At 43.6% G+C, this 13,780-nt stretch overlaps 1 protein-coding gene across 1 annotated transcript; it reads right to left on the bottom strand.

Moving 5' to 3' along the window:
- Window positions 1-7,624: 7,624 nt before the first annotated feature.
- LOC106589708 (ankyrin repeat domain-containing protein 1-like) lies at window positions 7,625-13,279 on the bottom strand. The gene is made up of 9 exons (XM_014179981.2): window positions 12,895-13,279; window positions 11,415-11,597; window positions 11,185-11,307; window positions 10,910-11,017; window positions 10,599-10,697; window positions 10,237-10,335; window positions 9,955-10,053; window positions 8,270-8,368; window positions 7,625-8,046 (listed from the first exon to the last, which is right to left on the bottom strand). Exons 1-9 carry the CDS (start codon window positions 12,919-12,921, stop codon window positions 7,954-7,956), a joined length of 930 nt encoding a protein of 309 aa, XP_014035456.1. The 5' UTR covers window positions 12,922-13,279; the 3' UTR covers window positions 7,625-7,953.
- Window positions 13,280-13,780: the final 501 nt, after the last annotated feature.

The raw sequence follows: 13,780 nt of genomic DNA, 5'->3' as shown, positions 1-13,780 counted from the left end.
TCTGGAGGAGTTGGAAGAAAGAATAGACTGGACTTGGGAGCAAGTATTGGAGAGATACAAAAACCTGCCGGGGAAGCAGGTGGAGGCAGCAAGAACAGAGCGGCGACAATACGAGGAACTAGCACGGCAACGGCGGAAACCCGAGAGACAGCTCCCCCCCAAAAATTGGGGGGGACACACGGGGAGATTGATGGAGTCAGGTTGAAGACCTGAGCCAACTCCCCGTGCTTACCGTAGGGAGCATGTGACCAGTCAGGCAACAAGTTATGCTGTGATGCGCACTATATCACCAGTGCGCATTCATAGCCCGGTGCGATCTGTGCCTGTGCCCCGCATTTGCCAAGCTACACTGAGCATCCATCCAGGACGGGTTGTTCCAGCCATATGCTCCAGACCTCCAGTGCGCCTCCACGGTCTAGTATATCCTGTCCCGGCTCCACGCATTAGGCCTCCAGTGAGTCTCTCCAGTCCAGTGTGTCCTGTTCCTGCTCCCCGCACTCGCCCTGAGGTGGGTGTTACCAGTCTGGCGCCACCTGTGCCAGCCCCACGCATCAGGCCTCCAGTGCACCTGCCCAGTCCGGGGTGTCCTGTTCCTGCTCCTCGCACTCGCCCTGAAGTGCGTGTTACCAGTCTGGTGCCACCTGTGCCAGCCCCACGCATCAGGCCTCCAGTGCGCCTGCCCAGTCCTGTGTGTCCTGTTCCTGCTCCCCGCACTCACCCTGAGGTGCGTGTTACCAGTCTGGCGCCACCTGTGCCAGCCCCACGCATCAGGCCTCCAGTGCGCATTCCCAGTCCAGAGCTTCCAGCGACAGTTCCCAGTCCAGAGCTTCCGGCGACAGTTCCCAGTCCAGAGCTTCCGGCGACATTTTACAGTCCGGAACCTCCTGAGAAGGCCCACAGTCCGGAACCTCCTGAGAAGGCCCACAGTCCGGAACCTCCTGAGAGGGCCCACAGTCCGGAGCCTCCTGAGAGGGCCCACAGTCCGGAACCTCCTGAGAAGGCCCACAGTCCGGAACCTCCTGAGAAGGCCCACAGTCCGGAACCTCCTGAGAAGGCCCACAGTCCGAAGCCTCCTGAGACGGCCCACAGTCCGGAACCTCCTGAGAAGGCCCACAGTCCGGAACCTCCTGAGAAGGCCCACAGTCCGGAACCTCCTGAGAGGGCCCACAGTCCGGAACCTCCTGAGAGGGCCCACAGTCCGGAGCCTCCTGAGACGGCCCACAGTCCGGAACCTCCTGAGAAGGCCCACAGTCCGGAACCTCCTGAGAAGGCCCACAGTCCGGAACCTCCTGAGAGGGCCCACAGTCCGGAACCTCCTGAGAAGGCCCACAGTCCGGAACCTCCTGAGAGGGCCCACAGTCCGGAACCTCCTGAGAGGGCCCACAGTCCGGAGCCTCCTGAGACGGTCCACAGTCCGGAACCTCCTGAGAAGGCACACAGTCCGGAACCTCCTGAGAAGGCCCACAGTCCGGAACCTCCTGAGAGGGCCCACAGTCTGGAGCCTCCAGTGACGTCCTCCAGTCCGGAGCCTCCAGCGACGGTCTGCAGTCCGGAGTCTCCAGCGGCGGTCTGCAGTCCAGTCTCCAGAACCTCCGGGTATGATCCACGGTCCGGGTCCTTCGGCGACGATCCAGGGTCCGGTGACACAAAAGCTGAAGGATCAGCGGGCGGTGAGGAGGTTACGGTCCCCAAGAACACAGTGGCCTCCATCATTCTTAAATGGAAGACGTTTGGAACCCACAAGACTCTTCCTAGAGCTGGCCGCCCAGCCAAGCTGAGTAATCGGGAGAGAAGGGCCTTGTTTGTGGAGGCGACCAAGGACCCAATGGTCACTCTGACAGCACCAGAGTTCCTCTGTGGAGATGGGAGAACCTTCTAGAAGGACAACCATCTCTGCAGCACAAGATTCTCTGGTCTGATGGAACAAATATTAAACTATTTGGCCTGAATGCCAAGCAGCACATCTGGAGGAAACCTGGCACCATCCCTACGGGGAAGTATGGTGGTGGCAGCATCATGCTGTGGGGATGTTTTTCAGCGTCAGGGACTGGGAGACTAGTCAGGATCGAACGAAAGATGAACGGGGCAAAGTACAGAGAGATCCTTGATGAAAACCTGCTCCAGAGCACTCAGGACTTCAGACTGGGGGGGAAGGTTCACCTTCCAACAGGACAATGACCTTAAGCACACAGCCAAGACAACACAGGAGTGGCTTCGGGACAAGTCTCTGAATGTTCTTGATTGAACATCTCTGGAGAAACCGTGAAATAGCTGTGCGGCGACGCTCCCCAGCCGAGCTGACAGAGCTTGAGAGGATCTGCAGAGAAGAATGGGAGAAACTCCCCAAATATAGGTGTGCCAAGCTTGTAGCATCATACCCAAGAAGACTCGAGGCTGTAATCGCTTCCAAAGGTGTTTCAACAAAGTACTCAGTGAAGGGTCTGAATAGTTAGAATAGTTATGTAAATGTGATTTTAAAAAAAATGATGTGCAAACATTTCTAAAAACCTGTTTTTGCTTTGTCATTATGGGGTATTGTGTGTAGATTAATGAGGGGAAAAACAATTTAATAGATTGTAGAATAAGGCTGTAACCTAACAAAATGTAGAAAAAGTCAAGGGGTCTGAATATTTTATGAATGAACTATATATTGAGTGTGCGACTTTCTTTCTTTATTTTAGAGCTTACAGTTTATTCGCCTTTAGTCAGCACCCCTACACTAAATAATTTTCTCTATAGAACAATTTTTTTGTAAGACTGTGGATGGACACTACATTTACCATTCCTCGGTCAGGAAAGATTAACTTCAATTTATATTGTAATATTCCAGGAATAAAGTATGTTTTGTATTTTAACTTTGCCTTGGACCAGACACCAGATAAAATACAGTTTCAGGAAGCACCTTCATTTGGGTCCCAATGTCCTTATCAGGGGCCATATATTAGCAAGCATCTCAGAGTAGGAGTGCTGATCTTGGATCAGCCCCCCCGTCCATGTAATCGTATTGCTTGTGATCCAAGGCAAAACTGATCCTAGATCCGCACACTGCAACGCTTTGGCTGCATTTACACAGGCAGCCCAATTCTGATAGTTTTTCCACTAATTTGTCTTTTGACCAATCACATTAGATCTTTTCACATCAGATCTTTTTCAGAGCTGATCTAATTGGTCAAAAGACCAATAGTGAACAAAATATCATAATTGGGCTGCCTGTATAAACGCTGCCTTTGTGAATATGGGCCTAGGACATTTAAATGAGTTGATGATTGATTGATTTTATTTTGGGTTAAACAATTTGTACAGTTGAAAAACAGTATCTAAAAGTACAAGAAACAGAGTATGACACATGAAATGTTAAATACTTATTTTCAATGTGGTTGTTGGGGTACGACAACAACTGGACATAGCACACAGGAAAATGCTTTTGTCAAAATGTTTTTGTCCTATACATCGAGCACCAGCCAGTCTTCATGTCCATGCCAGCAGCAAGTCTACGTCCCAAATGGCACCCTATTCCCTGCATAGTGCACTACCTTTGGCACATAGTGGACTACCAAATGGCACCCTATTCCCTGCATAGTGTACTACTTTTGGCACATAGTGGACTACTCCTCAACAGTGTTGGGGAGTAGTTCCACTACTTGTAATTCAACTAGTAATTGAACTAAGTTTTGCAGCAGCTTGGTGGTAGTTAAACAAAATTAAAATCTTATAGTGTTTTCAGTCATTTTTTTGGCATGGATCAGTGTAGCTAACTTCTATCTAGAACGACCCACTAGGCCTACATTTTTCACAAAAAAAAACATTTTCACAAAAAACAACCCCCTATTGTTCTCTCTCTGACTACTGGGCTATTAAAGGAAAACTCCACCCAAAAATGATCTTTTTGGATTTGTTTCATTAGGCCTTTGTTGACATAGTCCCTAAATGGTTTTCTTGTCAGAACTCAAGTTTTCCATATACTGTATGTAACTTTCAAAATACAGAAATCGTCCCCAAATGTGGCATTTTTCATCATATGGGGGTGCGTTTGCATCATGTGGGGATGATTTCTGTATTTTGAAAGTTCATACAGTATCTTGAAAAGTTGGGTTCTGACAAGCAAAACATTTTGGGACTATGTTTTCCTTTAAGACCACACTCACTTTTTGTCTGTCACACAGATCTCACTGCACTGTTAACATCTTACTACAGAGTGATGTGTTCTTGCTGTCATGTGTCTCAACTTTGTATTACATGTCATTTTTGATATAGTGAACTACTTATTCATAGTAACTTTAGTTAAACAAACAACATTTATCTTAAGGCTAGCTTTACTGTAGCTCAACTGCTTCCAGTGTGAAATCATTTTATAGCTTGGTACACTATATATTTCATCATAGCTTCCCCAGCCAACACTGTGCATTATATAGGGAATAGAGAGGCATTTGGGACATCACATCATCATTAGCATCCAAATCAGACTCCGTAAGAGCCAGCAACTATTATAATCAGGCTCCAGGCAAGGGAAGGGTTGGGGTGTGGTGGATGTAATAAAAAAAAACAGCAGATAAAAATCGAAGCATTTCTAAATTCCACCCAACCAATTTCATTTCCCTTTGATCCTCTTCCAAGGTCACTCTGACCTTGAGTTCTCGCTACATTTCTAAGTGCATACTAACGGGAATAAACAGGACACAGAACATATTGTTCTTATCTTGAATTACTGTATATGTGTGTCGTGCAATATTGTAGCATAAACAAAAAATCGACGGACCGTCTATGATATCAAAATGATCATTTTCACCACATTCTAAGGATATACGGTGTTTGTTTACAATAACATTGTTTACAAACAAATGAGTAAAACACGTTTTTATGTTGGGTTTTGGTGGAGTAGTACAGCCGTTGAACTAAACTCCTGTGGCACTTCTAAGTTATGTTCTTCAAGAATCAATGGGTGTATATAATAAATGTTAAAGTATTATTTTTTATTTATTTAAAATTTTATCGCAGATTGACTATTTAATAGTGTTAATTGTATAATCCCAAATGAAAATAGTTTCTGACAGTCCCAAGCAAACAATCCATTATGTCTGTACTTGCACTGACCTCTGCTGGTTGAGAGGTGGTGTTGCAGCAGAGACTAATCTGTTAACCCTTGTCTTCGTTGCTGGAGAGGAGTTTGGGTATCTGGACCTCCAGCTAAACGTACATTTACATATTAAGTCTTCTGACAGCTAACTTTCTAGCTCCACCCACAGTTTCCGGACTCTATAGCGTTCCCAGAAGGCATGGATTATTGAATCATTATTAGTTTTACACTTCAGACATGACTGCCATTGTGCTGTATTTTGTCTCTTGTATAATTCATTATATACAGTAGTTTATACTGGATTAAGTGTACATTTTCGTTAACTGTAATTTCGTTAGTTATGCTACAACTTTCCCTCCATCTTGTGCCAACATAAGTTCTTTTTAAGTCTAAGTTTCAATAGTTTATCATTTTTTTCTAGGATAATGTCTGTTGGATAGGCTCTCTGCAAGGTTTTGTATATCTTACCTATCATATGAGCATCCTTTTCTGACTCAAATAAGATTCCCTCAAGGTTGCTCTGATGTCCAACAGATTTCTAATCGACATTTTGTGATATGTACCTTTTAAATTGCATATATTTGAAACTATCTACTTTGGTGAGTCCAAAATTACTTTTGAATTCTCTCATGGAAATAAATGTATTTCATGTTACCAAGTCATTTACGGTTTCTTTATGCCTTTAGTTTTCCATGTGGACCCGTTTATCAGTGAATTCTGAAAAGCTATCCAAGGATTATTCCACAAGGTTGTGTTTTAAGGGAGTGATATTGGTTCTTGTAGAGTAAGTTTCATTTTCTTCCATATTGTTATAGTGTTCTTAACTATGAAGATGTTCACGTTCTTAGCTTTATCCTTTGAAAAGGAGGATCTGAGCTGGGCCGACAGGGCTTCCACCATGGTATTTCGCTCCTTCTTCCATTTCAGTAGGGCCTGCTTCATCTCACTGAGCTGGGCCGACAGGGCTTCCACCATGGTATTTCGCTCCTTCTTCCATTTCAGTAGGGCCTGCTTCATCTCACTGAGCTGGGCCGACAGGGCTTCCACCATGGTATTTCGCTCCTTCTTCCATTTCAGTAGGGCCTGCTTCATCTCACTGAGCTGGGCCGACAGGGCTTCCACCAGGGTATCTCGCTCCTTCCTCCATTTCAGTAGGTCCTCTTCCTTCTCACTGAGCTGGGCCGACAGGGCTTCCACCAGGGTTACACACAGAGGGGCTTCTTTAGACACTGTAGAGGGTAAAGCAGCTCTATTCTAAGGGTCATTTGTACAGGAAGTTATTTTACCAATTGGGTTTGCTGTTTGATGTGTGGCTCTGGGTCGTCTGCAAACTTTCTCATCTCCTGGTTGCTCTTGTACTCTGCCTTGGATATTATCCATATGCCCACATCTCTATGATTTACTTTGATCTCTGCTTCAACACAGATCTTCCTTTGTCTATTTTTAAAACCACAATCCTGAATTCGTCAGCCAAACATCAGCCCCTTCACTTGATTTGCTATAAAGCTGAAGGATGGGGCTGGAGAAAGCCAAGGTAAACTGATCCAATCATAAATTCTGATAAATTCTGAATGCAAGGACCACCCAGTATAATATTTTGAAGATATAGGCTACACTGTTTGTTTACAGAGACTCAAATAACAAAAGCATTTACAATGAATCACAAAATTAGTATTTGAAAATATCAGATTGGTTTATTGACTTAAACAAACAATAAATAACAAGCATAATATACAGATTAACTTTACAATAAATACAAAACTCAGTGAGGTCTCTTGACGCTTTGCATTCTAGTCTCTTCTAAAAAAAAACATACAAAATATCATTCAAATGATTTCCAATTTAAAACATTCTCTAAACCAACAACAACTTTCCATTCCAGCTCACTACTATCACTTCTGTCTGTGTGTTTAGACTGAAACAGGTGAATGGATCCAGAAACTAGTTTTAGTTAAAACTAATTTTTTGTAAAAACTCTTTTGAGCATACAGTTTTACTTGAAGTTTTCCAGTAACATATCACCTTGTAAAATCCCACAGTATCATGCCATTGCATTTGTCTTGCTCTTGCTGCTGGTGATTCTCTGATCTACCTCTACGCAGACGACACCATTCTGTATACTTCTGGCCCTTCTTTGGACACTGTGCTAACAAACCTCCAGACGAGCTTCAATGCCATACAACACAATACCATCCGTTTTGTCACCAAAGCCCCATATACTGCCCACCACTGCGATCTGTATGCTCTCGTTGGCTGGCCCTCACTACATATTCGTCGCCAAACCCACTGGCTCCAGATCATCTATAAGTCTATGCTAGGTAAAGCCCTGCCTTATCTCAGCTCACTGGTCACCATAGCAACACCCACCCGTAGCACGCACTCCAGCAGGTATATTTCACTGGTCATCCCCAAAGCCAACACTTCCTTTGGCCGCCTTCCCTTCCAGTTCTCTGCTGCCAATGACTGGAACGAATTGCAAAAATCCCTGAAGCTGGAGTCTTATATGTCCCTCTCCAACTTTAAGCATCAGCTGCTTATTGATCACTGTACCTGTACACAGCCAATCTGTAAATAGCACAGCCAACTACCCCATCCCCATATTATTATTTATCCTCTTGCTCTTTTTCACCCCAGTATCTCTACTTGCACATCATCATCACTCCAGTGTTAATGCTAAATCGTAATTATTTTGCCTCTATGGCCTATTTATTGCCTTACCTTCCCACTCTTCTACATTTGCACACACTGTACAGCCCTAACATTGGCCAGCAATATCGGCATTCAACAATTCTATCAGTATCAGTTATCAATGACAATCTGAATGCATGGATGGATTTCAATAGCCATAGATCTCCCCAAGACCTTGAGAAGTCATTGTTCTATTTGACAGATTTGTCATTGTTGATGTTACACAGGAGGTTTTTAGCACCACTCTGCCATGCCAGAAGATTCTCACTAGGGGACTTGCCTTCCTGCAAGGGGAAAAAACACAAACATTCAAATTAACTAAGCATTTGTAAAATAGATCACCTTTCTGTATCAAACATCAATATTCAAATAGCTGTAAATGGCGCTATGCTCACACAATAGCCAGTAACAATCATACCGACGTCACTGGAATATACTAAATGAATGTGAAAAGATGAGTCAAAATTGTATGAGGACAGACATGTTGGATGATTATGGAGTACTTACACTGTTCTTAGTTTTAAGACTGGCTCCATACATCAGCAGCAGCCTGATCATTTTGAATCGGTTTATCCTCACAGCATCGTGCATGGGTGTGTCTCCATCCTGGTCATAAACAAAGTTTCTATTAACAACGCAATACACAACCATACTATACAATAGTGCAAATCAAATCAAATCAAAATGTATTGGTCACATACACATATTTAGCAGCCTCATTAAATAGTACCCGCAAAACACCAGTCTCAACATCAACTCCTTTTTTTTTCTTTTTAGTCATTTTTAGCAGACGCTCTTATCATTTTACATTTAATTAATTTAGCAGACGCTCTTATCCAGAGCGACTTACAGTAGTAAATGCATACATTTCATACATTTTTTTTCTCCGTACTGGTCGCCCGTGGGAATCGAACCCACAACCCTAGCGTTGCAAACACCATGCTCTACCAACTGAACCACACGGGACCTTCTAGGCAGAGTTGCAAAGAAAAAGCCATATCTCAGACTGGCCAATAAAAATAAAAGATTAAGATGGGCAAAAGAACACAGACACTGGACAGAGGAACTCGGCCTAGAAGGCCAGGATCCTGGAGTCGCCTCTTTACAGTTGACGTTGAGACTGCCGTCTGTTTCTCTAACTAGATACTCTAATGTACTTGTCCTCTTGCTCAGTTGTGCACCGGGGCCTCCCACTCCTCTTTCTATTCTGGTTAGACCCAGTTTGTGCTGTTCTGTGAAGGGAGTAGTACACAGCGTTGTACGAGATCTTTAGTTTCTTGGCAATTTTCTCGCATGGAATAGCCTTCATTTCTCAGAATAAGAATAGACTGACGAGTTTCAGAAGAAATGTATTTGTTTCTGGCCATTTTGAGCCTGTAATCGCACCCACAAATGCTGATGCTCCAGATACTCAACTAGTCTAAAGAAGGCCAGTTTTATTGCTTCTTTAATCAGTACAACAGTTTTCAGCTGTGCTAACATAATTGCAAAAGGGTTTTCTAATGATCAATTAGCCTTTTGAAATTATAAACTTGGATTAGCTAACACAACGTGCCACTGGAACACAGGAGTGATGGTTGCTGATAATGGGCCTCTGTACGCCTATGTAGATATTCCACTAAAAATCTGCCGTTTCCAGCTACAATAGTCATTTCCAACATTAACAATGTCTACACTGTATTTCTGATCAATTTGATGTTATTTTAATGGACAAAAAAAATGCTTTTCTTTTAAAAACAAGGACATTTCTAAGTGACCCCAAACTTTTGATCGGCAGTGTAAATATTAGGAAGAGCAATGTCGGAGTGGCATTGACTAAAATAGAGTAGAATAGAATACAGTATATACATGAGTAAAGCAGTATGTAAACATTATTCAAGTGACTAGTGTTCCATTATTAAAGTAACCAGTGATTCCATGTCTATGTATATAGGGCAGCAGCCGCTAAGGTGCAGGGTTGAGTAGCCGAGTGGTAGCCGGCTAGTGATGGCTATTTAACAGTCTGATGGCCTTGAGATAGAAGCTGTTTTTCAGTCTCTCGGTCCCAGCTTTTATGCACCTGTACTGATCTCACCTTCTGGATGATAGTGGGAGTACAAATGATAGCATGGAGTACAAATGGTGGGTTTGCGAAGCCTCTCTGTGATTTGCTCCATGCTTGCATTTGTCATATTAGGGTTTGTATGTCTTACTCTGTCTTTAGCGTTGACGTCTGCTCCACAGTGGATGAGGTGCTCAGCACATTCATTATGTCCTGTCCTCACTGCCACATGGAGAGGAGTGCTGCGCAGCTGAGAGAAAACAGAGGGGGGGGGGAGTCAGACCACAAACACAGACTGCTCAACTATCCATATACCGTTTAATATGCTCTATATATGGCTCTGTTCTGTATATATCCCTAAGTAAAATCCCATATGTTTTTGATGTTGGGCATCACAAACTGGGTTTAAGGGCTCTCTGTCTCAGTGCTGTACCTTGTCTCTGGAGTTGAACTTCCCTCCTTCATTGAGTAGCAGCTCCAGAGTAGTCAGGCTGCCTCCCCTGCAGGCCCAGTGTACTGAAGTGGCATCCAACTGGAGGGAGTGGGCAAAACAAACAGTGTTAGGATGATGACAGTTCCCAGCCATTCTGAACCATTTCCCATGTACTGTATGTAATTAGAGCTCTGATGAGTGAGTGAGTGAGTGAGTGAGTGAGTGAGTGAGTGAGTGAGTGAGTGAGTGAGTGAGTGAGTGAGTGAGTGAGTGAGTGAGTGAGTGAGAGTGCGTGCGTGCATGCTTGCATGACTGCGTGAGTATCTGAGTTTGTGACTAAGAGAAAGAGAGAGAGAACTTACTCGGTCTTTCTTCTCAATGGAAGCCCCAGCCTCCAGCAGTCTCTTCACAATCTCCACATGGCCCTTGGATGAGGCTTTGTGTAGTGCTGTCCTTAGGAACTGTAAGAGAGGGAGGGCAGACAGAGTTAAGTGAGATTCGTTTGGCTTCCTGTTACTTGTCCTGTGGCATTATGAGACTAGTGCTATATAGGCCCTCGGCTGCCTGTAACTCAAGATTTTGTATCTCAATCAATGTAGCTTCTGGCATGTCAAAAGACTGACTTAGATGGCTGTCCATGTGTCATCATAAGAGAGACATGATGGGTACTCACATGATCACCGACGTTGGGGTCACCTCCATCTGACAGGTACTTCTCAATCACAGGCAGTTTATTTTCCATGGCTGCTTTCAGGAACGTGTCTTCATCGACTGTGTCGGGCTGTGTGACAACGAAAAGAGACATGTTGCATTAGCTTAGTGCCGTTTGACTTGTTTTAATCCATTGTTGGCCTTTCTGCATTGAATTCCCTCTTCTTGATTATGGTGAGGAATTTTAAAGAAAGAAGGAGAAAAGGATTGTGTAGAGTGAATAGTGGCGGGACGTACAATGATCTCTGGCTCAGGTTCTTTCCTGTTCTGCACCTTCCTCTCCCTCCTCCTCTTCCTCAGTTTCAGGATGTTGAAAAGGTCATCCACGGTCTCTAGTTTCAGACGGCCTGATTTGTCGGTCTGAAAAGGAATAAGGTATACAGAATATTGGGCCACATTTTGGAAGGCAAGTAGAATGTTCAGTGTTTCTAATTGAGTACTAAGCATATGAGGAGCTAAAAACTCACATTGAGATTGACAACTGTGATCTCCTCCTGAGTGCTGTTCTCATTCTCCTCTGGGATGAGGTCTTTGTGTGACCTCCAGCCATCCTGTTTCTCCTGGTTGACGGCTGCCTCGTACACACTCTCTGAACACGCCCCCGATAGGTGATGGCCTGCCTCCTTTCCCTCACACCTTTTACCAGTGACCTGGGAGAGAAAACAGATTGGAGATGAGATGGCCATCCACCTAAGCAGTACTTTCTATTCCAAGAAAGGAAAAAACAGAATGGAGGACAGGTAGCCATTCACAACAAAGCCTTACCTCTGTGAGATGTTTCTGTCCTAATAAAGGACCAAAGAAGGAAGTATTGGGGTGCTAATAGAGAAATGTGTGCTGTCTAATGTCCAACTCATTTACAGACTGATCAAAGCCAACCCTATTAGATGACTGGGCAGGCAACCAACTGCTGGATTGTTTTGGACCAAATGAAAACCATAATGTTTTGTTAATTGTATGTACAGATAGATGTAGGATCTTAATTTGAGCACGTTTGCTACAGCAGAAAAATAATCCTGCAGCAACAGGAAATGTGAATTATTATGTGGATTATAATTAATGGACATTTTTGTAGGGGTTGATGCATATTTTGTGAGGGAAAATCAAGTCTGAAATGTGTGGAAAGATTGAAAAATGGAGATTACCAAAAGGAAAGTTATCCTACAGGGTCGGCTCTAGCCTTTTGGGGGCCCTAAGCGAGATTTGGTTGCCCCCCCTCCACCTTGCGGCAAAACATTTTAGTGGCTCCCCTCTTGACAGCAGAGAGAATTTTTTGTTTTTAAGCAAATTTCCTGCAATTCTACATATTTCGCCATGGGGTGTAGAGAAAATGTTGCAGTTTTAAAGCTAGTGCTCTCCAGTTCTACACAGCAATTTTATAAGAAATATCATGTGATTATACTAATTTTGCCATGGGGAAGATATACTTTTTGGGGACATTTTACAGCTAATTTCCTGCAATTCTACACATTTTGCCATGATTTATACCATTTTAATAATATCATAGTGAGAGTGACTTAAAAAATGAATGGAGGCCCCCTGGAGGACAGGGCCTCTGGGCATATGCCCTGCGTGCCCGATTGCTATTCAGCCATGATTACTACAAGTTTAGATAGCTGGCTAGACTAATTTACCAATATAAAAATTGCTAGCTGACATTGCTAATTGAGTGACTGTCAGTGACTGGCATAACAAGATAAAAAATTGCTGATGCAGAACCAAATTTCGAATTTGCACCTTATATATTGTACTATTCTAACCTTCAACAGTAAATTGAGAGCCAGACAGAGGCCCTAAGCGACACTCATGTCGCTTATGCCTGGAGCCGGCCCTGTCTACCTATCAGAGACTAATATTGTCAGCAACAACATCTAGAATGCCCAAACCCAGAGGAAATTATGGATTAGGCAGAGTGAATCCCGATCACACATGCAAAAAACAACCTACCAGCTCTTCAACGCTGTGCAGTCCCATGTCTAGTCTGTCTGTGTGATAAAAAGTATTCCAGTGTCTCAACTCTCGAAGTGGCCAGTGTCAATTCTGTTCTGAGTGAGGATGAGATCCATCATCTCTTATATAGCCTACGAGTTTGGGATTAGGAACAAAAAAAAAACTGAAATGAGGTCATGTTTCCCGCTATTCACCCTTTACCATCTCTCGCAGCCCCAGCCAAGGTGTCTCGTCAGTGGTCACGCCTGGCATGCGTCCATGGTATGCGCTGATGTCACCATTGCTGGCTTGTAAAAATGTCATTCCTAAACCGCTAGACACCTTCAATCATTTGCACTCTCCTCATAGATAAGGTGACATCGCAGAATGCCTGCCTAATGGCTAGTCAGTCAGAGCAGATTTATTGCGCGGACGGTGACAAAACTGCTCAGCTATGCGCTTCCGTTCGTGATACCCACTCGCACTTGCCATAAACAGCTGACTGACACATGCAGCTTGAGTTCGACACGCACAAGGTCATACGGTAAAAAGGTACATGATGAGAGGTCCTTACCGCATATATGCTGCTATTTAAAGACAACAACGAAAAGTGCCACAAAAAATATATCATTGAACTTACAATTTGTTATTTGGACGAGGCTACTATATAATATGCCTAATATATGCATGGTTCTTTCAGGGGGGATGTTTAACACTTCACATAATTCTGTATATAGGCTTACTAGCTAATAATATTAATAATAACAATAATTGGTATAATCAATAGCAGTGCAGTCATAAGGTCACTATTTGGCATGAACCAATATAATAATTTCGCAATTTCAAATTGTGTTATAACTGTTTTATAAAGATAGACTATGTAGCTTAATTAATGCAAAATGTT

Source organism: Salmo salar, chromosome ssa28 (genome assembly GCF_905237065.1).
Source record: "Salmo salar chromosome ssa28, Ssal_v3.1, whole genome shotgun sequence".
Taxonomy (NCBI): domain Eukaryota; kingdom Metazoa; phylum Chordata; class Actinopteri; order Salmoniformes; family Salmonidae; genus Salmo; species Salmo salar.
Note: the sequence above shows the minus strand (reverse complement) of the source record. Positions and strands in the feature narration are given on the sequence as shown.